This window comes from Hylaeus volcanicus, chromosome 7 (assembly GCF_026283585.1).
Source record: "Hylaeus volcanicus isolate JK05 chromosome 7, UHH_iyHylVolc1.0_haploid, whole genome shotgun sequence".
NCBI classification, from domain to species: Eukaryota; Metazoa; Arthropoda; class Insecta; order Hymenoptera; family Colletidae; genus Hylaeus; species Hylaeus volcanicus.
Genome location: NC_071982.1, coordinates 5444345 through 5453230, shown reverse-complemented (window position 1 = coordinate 5453230; position 8886 = coordinate 5444345). Strand labels below are relative to the sequence as shown.

Here is an 8886-nt window from a genome sequence, read left to right as displayed (position 1 = left end):
CACGTAAATAAATTGTTGTGAATAGAGAGATCTGAAAATTGGAGGGATTCCTTGAACCTTGGACCTCACGAATAGTATACTAACACTTCAAAACAATAGAAAGAGAATTTAATCATTTTTTCAAGTGTGATCCACGTAAATAAATTGTTGCGAATAAAGAGATGATCCATAATTGTTCGACAGCTGACCAGCTCCTCTGGAAAGAGGACCAGTCGATGGCTGAGGGAGGGTCACCTCTTCTGGGCTGACCCTGAGAATTGGAGGGGTGCCTCGAAGGCTGCTCCTCATCTGGAGCAAGTCCCATGCCGACAGGACGACATAGTTCTGCCGGATAGAAGCCGAGCTTTCAGCGTCCTTCTGCCCATGAAGGAGATAGAAGTGAGGTCCATCAAAACTGCGGACGAGCAGCGCTCTCTGTCGGCGTGGCAATGGGCGGACATGGAGAACAGACGGGAGTTCGGCAAAGGAAGATTCACCGTGAAGTGGGTTGTAATTGATAGGAGCTTTACGGGTTGATAGAAATATTATGCGAGTCGTTAATCGAGCCATTTATGCAGGTACGCCGAGTACAGCTGCGAGAAGTGTCCCTGTCAGGAGGATCCCAATGGTGACTACCTGGAGGAAATTTGCGCTATTGAGAGGCCAAAATGCGGATTCACTCCTTGCGAGTATCCTTTCAGAGTCGGTTCGATTAATGGAGTCTATGAATAGATATTTAAATAGCTCGGAATTAAATTTAAAATTTATTTAAATAGGAGGGCGCTCAAAAATTAACATTTTTGGGCCATTCACGGGATATTAAATCATTTTCGAAGTAATTGTTCATGGAATTAGTTCCTCACATTAAGTTTTCCTCGTAAACTGCACTATTAGGAATTCTTTTTTATTGGTCCCACGCCAATTTTAGCCCTAAAGTTAACCCTAAAAATAAAATTACATCAGTACGAGAAAGAAAAAATAATTCAGGGTCAAGAAACTGTTTCAAATGTATCAGGTGGAAGGCCACTGTTGTCGTTACTGCGGCGGCAGACTGTCTTTGCCAAAGACAGCGTCTTTGTGGACGGTTCGCGAGGCGGTGATCACCGTTATAGAGGGATACACGGATAGAATGGCGTGGCACGTCAGACGAACTGGTTCCGGGGCGGTCGAGGTCCTGATAAAGGAAAAGGGCGATTATTCCGGAATCGATATACTCAAAGTGGTGGAAAACATCAAGGAGAACTTGCTAGGTGAAATTGCTCGTCTATATGCATCCCCTTTGCAAGAAAATTGCGAATATCGCGGCCTTCCATCGAGGGGTACCCATACAAAATTATTAGCAATCTTTCGTTCCACTCGTAAATTACTTTGCTGTAAAACATTGTTCAGAAATGCGCGTGGAAACTTTGCATGGCGAATCTATAAACAAAAATGAGTAAAACATGTTGTACGAAAGTACCTCGTACACCTTACAGGTTCGAAGTTACAGGAGATTGATGTAGGAGTCTCGCGATTACCCGTGCCCCAAACACTTTGAACGTCGTATTCGGTCTTCTGTAACTCGGGAACTATGGTACATACGATATTACTTCGTATAACGATTTTGGTTTATTTTTTCGCGTAGAAATGGGATTACACGTTGCAGAATCAAAAAAAGTCGAGAGGAAAATATTTAACGTGGATAAGTTCCTGTATTCGATGAAACGCTGCGACCTACCAGCCTATACACAGAAATATCTTCGGTCCTGACCGCAGACGTAATTTTCCAAGCGTAGGAAAACGCTTTTCCAGGAAAATTTTTCAGAAAACGAATAAAACTTTCGGAAGCCTTTCTATGGATTCGGCGAGCCGCGACGCACTTTCCGATAATTTGACGACTAATGACAGAAGTTATTGCGTTCTCCAGTAAATAGAGAATAATAACCCGTTCCTCCTCCGACAATAACGAACGCGAAACGCGAGAAACATTCTGCGTCCGATTGATATTGAATTGAATTATTACTTTTCATTTTTCTCTTGGTGAAACACGATAATTTATTTTGAAAGAGAAATGTACATCGACGCGTAAAAAATACTTGAGAAATGATTCGAAGAAGAAAGGCTCTTCTTAGGAAATACCTTTTAAAAAATCCGACAATTTTTATGGAATTTCGATGAGCTTTGTTTGTTTAACAGCTATGAAGATAGACGTACTGAGCACGGAGACTACAGGCGCAGCTGTGGAAGATCATCGAGTGGCCGTCGCGCTGGTTCCATTGCTCGTGTCGCCATTCGTCGTCCTCCTACTGTTTTTCCTCGGTTTCATGTACTTCGGTTACTCTTCCAAATAGTAAGTTTAAGTATTATTATTAGACAGTTTTCTGAATTTTGTAGCAGAAATGGATAGAGTGATACATTCTGAGAATAAAAGTATGGAAGCATAAAGATAATATTGTCCAAGATACAGCGAGTCCTCGTTAAGTGTCCCAGAGGAGCGACACTTAACGAGGACTCACTGTATTCTGGAAAGTATTACTCTTAGCCTAGATGTACCTTCATACTTTTGCACTCAAAATTCAATATTCCATCGAATTCTGCAACAAAAAACTGCACCAACAAAATGTTCCATTCGAGAAAACCAATATCTCGAATCTCCAAACTCGATATCTGGTCTGTACCATTTAAGGTGACCTCGTTAGGTGCCAATCAAGGTACAGAACATCCTGCAAAATGTAATATTACCGTGATGATTAGGATTTTTTTTTCTTCAAATTGATTTTTAATATTGCCATCTCTTAAGTGCCCCACCCTGTATATTACGCGCGTCCTTACATCCGCGCGATAAAGGTTAATTTCGCCGACTTCCGGCCTAGTGAATATAAAGCTTGGAGGACGTTCAGCCACTTGCAAACTGCGCCTCGTGTTTCATATTCCGTGTAATTACTTTTTTCCCCATCGAGTTCTCTTCGCTGGTCTCTATTTCCGTCCCCACCCGTTGCGTTCGACACCCACGTGTCGGTCGAATACAAGCCTTCGTGAGGGCGGACTTATGAAAAACTTGATTGTGACTTTTCCGGAACGTTTCACCTATAACTCCGACTCGTACGGATTCACCGCCAAGGTCAGGCTCTAACGTCACCTTTTCGATCATCGATACTGCAAAATACAGAATGTTTCGAGATCGTAGTGCATTGCACATGGCCTGATACTATAGTTCAGCAAGCAACAATGTAATCCTTGATACCGTTACACAGTATAATACTTAATATTCCAGCAAAATAAAGCATAATACTGCTAGCTACAGAGTATTTCAGCATTATATGTCAGATTACTGCAAAATACAGAATGTTCCACGAAATAAATTTTTCATAGCAAGTGTACAAACGTGTAACGTCTATTTATGTACATATTTAAGATTTACGCTGTTATATAATTCCTTTTTTTAGTATCACCCCGCGACTACCCTACGTTGAAGCAGCCTATACGATGCAAATAGCGCAAGGGGTATACAGAAACTGTTTCAATTTGCCAAACTCCGGTGGCAACGGCCTCAGCATTCAGCGAGCTCGGTCCCATTTACAATTTATCGTTTTACACTTGGCAATTTCTTCGTCGCCGCGTTTCCCCGCGACCCTTACGCTGGCTCGTAGCATTTAATTAGCTCGACTTGGCCAATCAAGTTGAGGGGTTTATTTCTCGCGACAGCCAACCCAGAGGCGAAATTTGTGACGCGATTTACGTCAAATAGTATTCCATTCCACGTGCAAAAAAATATCGATCCCGCATTTTATTTTATTATCGATTATCGTAAATTGAATAGGATTCCTCCTGTTAAAATTGTCAATGAAATTTTTAATTTTTCAGCATCCTCTCGAGCTGCACCGAGATTTTCGCGACCATTCGCGAGGGAGTTCGCGCGGACAACACGCAGGGTGGCAAACCGTTTAGTTTCGCTCGTTTCGAGAACATCCCCGAGGGCAACGTTCAGATCGCCGATGTGGCGGGCATCAGCGAACAAAAGCCCGGGAACGACGATCCAGGGATCGTAGAACCCACCGGCGGCAGATTCGAGAATCCCCTGTACAGATCTAAAAAAAGACGCAAGGAGCAGAAGGATATGATTGATATGGAAGCTCCGCTCAGTCTGGCCGCCCTCAGAGATAGAGTGGAAGACGGTGTCGAGGAAGTGGAAGTGGACATCGATCAGTGAAATATTTTAGGAATCGTTGGAAGCGTCAATGAACTCGGAGAAAGCTATTTCAATCGTTTTCTAATACTTCACTACCTAACAACGATGATATCAATGTCGCTATAGAGAAAATGTCCAATTTCTCGATCTACGAAAAATGTACTTCGAAAAATTGAATAATTTAGAGGAACATTACTTAGTTTATTTTGCTGTGATATTTCGAATACTCGAGCTATTTTCGATTTATTTTCCTCTTCAGTTTCCCTCTTCAGTGCCGCGCTCCTTCTATCTCTAATTATCTGTTCTTACATCCCATCCGTCTCTTTTTACATAAAATTCCTTCGCCGTCCTCCCGATTCGATAGTCTCTCCGGAGCAGAATAGACGCCGACAAAGACGATTCACGCTTTAATTACGCGGGGAACCTATTAAAGAGTTACCGGGGGCTCCTCGATGGCGTCCCTACTACTTCTCATTTTCCAGTCCTCGTTTGAACTTTAAGACCCATCAATTTCAGCCGTGAACACTGCCACTGGCTATCGAGTCATTTCATAAATAATGCAAACCTGAAACAATGAAATTTTAGGATGACCCATCAGACTCCGCGATGGAACGAAATTTCTAATATTCGCGAAAACGAACGAAAATCACTGAATATAAGAGAGATAAATAAATCGTCCAACCGTATTAAAGTCACGTGTGTTTATTCCTCGTCGTACAAACGTTCGAAGTCAAACCACGTGCGATATCGACCACGTGGCTTCCGGCACGCTGCCAATTGCGTAGACACTTACACGTACAAGATAATAGGACGAACCGTCGGCACAACTACAAACATGTATACCAATGCACATGAAAAAAAAAAGGGAACAGAGACTGGCAAAATTTTATTCGAATAACGAACGACGAATAAACGACGTTTATCCGATGATAAGATTAAATTTAATTGTAAAATATACCTTCTATTCCGTTTAATTTAATTTAATCTAGTTTAATTTAATTTTTACTTTAAATAATTTATTATTCGATTCGTTATTCGAAATTTTATCCAGGTGATCTTGCCCATCTTTGCCAACAGAAGTCTCCGTAGGAGAAATTATACACGAAATACATATGCGACGCGCGAACGCCGGTGAATGAATTACGAATGATCATCTTTTACTCGCGTCGAACGAAATCAATCGCGACGAATAACGCACACGTCGGTGTGCGAACACACATCCAACTTTCTCTCATAGTGTCGAGCGTGTATGTGTATGTGGAACGTTTCTTCAGTGTATACATATATTATCTGTTTATATAGAAACAATCTTATATATATAACCATTCATATAAAGCTTTATTTATAGAATATATTAAACTCTCTCTCTCTCTCTCTCTGTTCTCGGTAAAACTGCGTAAATTGGCATTTTTGTACACAAATACGACCCCCCTTTTTCACGCCAGGCATCCGCGAACGATTATCTATATTCTTTTACCCTCAAAAGTATGAGCCTTTCTCTTGTGAATTTTCGTTAGGCGAAAAATAGTTTGGACGAAGTCGAATAAAAACTGAGCGATGGCGAATTCGTACGAAAGTTGTCCATCATTTTAAATTCTACGCAAAATTTCGTTTAAATAATAGTCGAACACCTTCGTTGAAAAAAAGACCACTATAGCTAAACGCTAATTCTAAGAATTACTTTAGTCGCACCAACCCGTGCGAAGAACGCCAATAGGCATTCAACTGATGTACTAATCGTATAGGCGCCATGGCGCCTCGCATGCTCCGCACTGTCGGTAATGCAGCCTCAATACCGATAGGATCAAACGTGGATCTGCCTGTAGAAGAAAATATCCCCTTTAAATTACAACTATCCGAGCACTCGAGCAGCGTCACTTTAAGGACGTTTCGCGAACACGTTCCTTGGAAAAGTAGTAGTGTCCGCGACCGTATGTGCTCAGACGGGCAGAAGTAATCGTCAGACTTCGAGTTAGAGTTTTTTTGTCCCTCTTTCTCTTTTTTCTCTGCGCCTATATGCCACCGTGTATGTGCACCTTTCTTTTTTGCTCGCACTAAAAACACGCGTGACGTCGTTGTTTTTTTTTTTTGTTTGGCGGTTCATTCATTCGATTCGAATCGCTTCGACCCTCCGTATCTCGTTGACGCATGGTCGTCCTGTTGAGTAATTTTCCAAATCATAAATTAATTTATCCACTATAATTAATTTATCCAGTTTAATCAGTCGTCGATTAAAATCGTTTCAATTCCCGTGCACGTGCTTCGTCCAAACTGTTTCACGCCTCGACTCGCAAACCGATCCAAGTTCCATGCTTCGTTAAATCGTGCCATTTCGTACCTTTATTGATCCTGCGCGAGACGCTCGCCGATAAACTCGATAACTCGATTGAACTCGCCGCGGAAATCCAATTGCAACGCTCCCGGCCGCGAGATCGTCCACCAAAGCCCGGAAAGGAAATTTTCTGCCCGGGAAAAATACGATTCGCGCACTGGTCCCAGTGATTCTTACAAAATATTCACTATTCGAAACGATCTCGAAACTTTAACGTGCACCATATCGATTACATGAAAACGTAATTTATTCTAGTTTCCTTGGACTTGCTTATCGGTTCGAATAATTTTGCATTTGTTAAAAGCGCTTCTTATCGTGAAATTCGACCCAATAGCAACATTCAGTGAAGACACTTTCGTTGGTCGATTAACTTATGGCAGCATTGGCGATCACCACATGCCTCGATGCTTCTGTTTAACATTAATTGCGACGGTAATCGATGAAATTTGTACCCACGTGCCACGAGAAGGTAAGATCACGATTACTCGCCCGCTGGAGTCGATTCGTAAATTTTTAAACTCGAAAATAGAACGGAACGTGGCGTCATTTCTGACGCAAAAGTGCAGAAAACGATTCCTCATCCAAAAATCAATAGAAATTGTCGAAAGAATGTTTCTTCTACGACGTCTCGTTGCTGAGAAAATCAAATTTAAAAGTTTGAACTAATACCATTGCGTGCACGACGCAAGCGCCGCGACGGCTGTCGCGCGAGCTAAAACAGCGCCCGTGCGCGAACAAGTATTTTTCACATTCGTTTTTCTCGCGAAGAAGACCTCGTACGAAAAAAATTCAGGACACATTTTCGACTTATTTTGAAACGAAGAATCACGCCACGCTGCTATATTTCACAAAACTGTTGTTCTTACGTTCCGTGGCGCGCTCTTTCGTTGAAAGAAAAAAGAAGAAGATCTCGAAGTAGTCGCCGTTGCACGTTATCGTTAAGAATCTTGAACGAACCACCTCTCTCCGGCGGTTCTGTTTCAAAGTACAATATACAAACTTGTGTCTGAAGTGAGTTACACCTAAACTAACACATAAGTTACTAGATACGATATACCTCTCTCGTGAAAATAGACACGCACGATTTTCAAATTCATTCTATATAAAATAATAATAACACACCTCCTCGCCTCGAAGTTCATACGCTACGTTTACGTTTACATCCACGCAAGGACGCTGACTTTTGGACGAAATTAAAGAGTTTCCATCGCTTTCGACGAGCAATCGGCTCGAGAATTGCGCTAAAGCACTGTTTAATACTTTATCATTAATCAGCGTGAACTCTCTCGTTTATCACTGAAATCTTTGCTAACATAATTCGAAGTTAAACGTCTCGTAAATGTATTTGCGAAGATTTTGAGAAAGAAGTGTGGTTTTGCCGCAGCCACCGAATCGACTGACCTCTCTAGGCCACTTCGCGTGTTCCCGCCAAGATGGCGCCACGAGAAAGCGGGAGTGGCTTCGCGCAGCCAATCGATTTCATTCCAACCGTAGATCAAGATTGTACTTTCGAAAAGCATCGGAAATTTCACACAAAATGACAAAACGTGTTCCCCTGGTCTCCATTTGAAGGAAGAAACATCGAAACCAACGAATGAAGGCACTCCCGGCTAAATTCCATCGCACGTCTTCGATTCCGTTGCGACGGAACTGGGAAGACGACACGGCCCAACGTATTCGCGGCTAATCTTAGGTAAAATTGGTCGTTACACAGCGGTCCCGCTCTAAAATACTTACTCGATCCCGCCCCTGCTCAAGGAAGACTTCACAGGAATGTAAAGGAATTGCACGAGTCCCCTGGAAACAGGCTACCCTCCCAACTTTCGTTTCTGACTTAGAGAAAAAAAAAAGAAATCAACGAGGCTCGACCAAGTATCGACGACTTTCTTTCGAGCACCTGCCAGACGGATTGCACTGAGGGACCCAAACGAGATTGAACCGATCAACGATCGGGGCAACACTGTTCGCGAACTCTGTCGAGAGATGGCGCTCGCAGTCCTCGCGAAACTGCAGAACCACCCAGCGTTGACGACACCTGGATTCTTCGTCAAGTATCCTCTCCGAGTCGACGATCTCGAAGTCTTCGATTCATACGAAAATGTTTTATCGCATGGAAGGAAGATCTAGGAGACCTGCAATTGCAGCATCGCTTGCAAACGTTGCAGCTCCTTCAACAGTTCACGATTCGTGTCCTCCAGGACGGTCAGTCTGTCCCTGTACGAGGAGTTCTCGTTCGTCAGCAGGGTGACCCGTCTCTCCAGACCATCCATGTACTCCTTTTTCTTTCGACGCGACTCTTGCGCGGATATCTGAAACGTGGGGCATAGTGTCACGCTAGCTCCTAGATTCTTCGATGGTTCAGGCAGACGTTCACATTCTACTCAGCAGTTAAGCACACGATCTCTAG

The 8886-nt window shown here is 42.8% G+C and overlaps 2 protein-coding genes across 2 annotated transcripts in view; one reads left to right on the top strand and one right to left on the bottom strand.

Annotated features, from left to right (window-relative positions):
- The window catches only part of LOC128880385 (uncharacterized), a 5490-nt gene extending 800 nt beyond the window's left edge, over nucleotides 1–4690 (top strand). The window contains exons 2-6 of the mRNA XM_054130418.1: nucleotides 184–482; nucleotides 558–681; nucleotides 995–1229; nucleotides 2155–2308; nucleotides 3823–4690. Of these exons, the coding sequence (XP_053986393.1) occupies nucleotides 184–482; nucleotides 558–681; nucleotides 995–1229; nucleotides 2155–2308; nucleotides 3823–4168 (1158 nt within the window). The 3' untranslated portion in view covers nucleotides 4169–4690. The remainder of the gene's footprint in view (nucleotides 1–183; nucleotides 483–557; nucleotides 682–994; nucleotides 1230–2154; nucleotides 2309–3822) is intronic.
- A 143-nt stretch (nucleotides 4691–4833) lies between these two features.
- LOC128880386 (cyclic AMP response element-binding protein A) overlaps nucleotides 4834–8886 on the bottom strand; it is a 28153-nt gene continuing 24100 nt past the window's right edge. Inside the window, exon 7 of the mRNA XM_054130419.1 lies at nucleotides 4834–8788. Coding sequence (XP_053986394.1) covers nucleotides 8603–8788 — 186 coding nt within the window. The 3' untranslated portion in view covers nucleotides 4834–8602. The remainder of the gene's footprint in view (nucleotides 8789–8886) is intronic.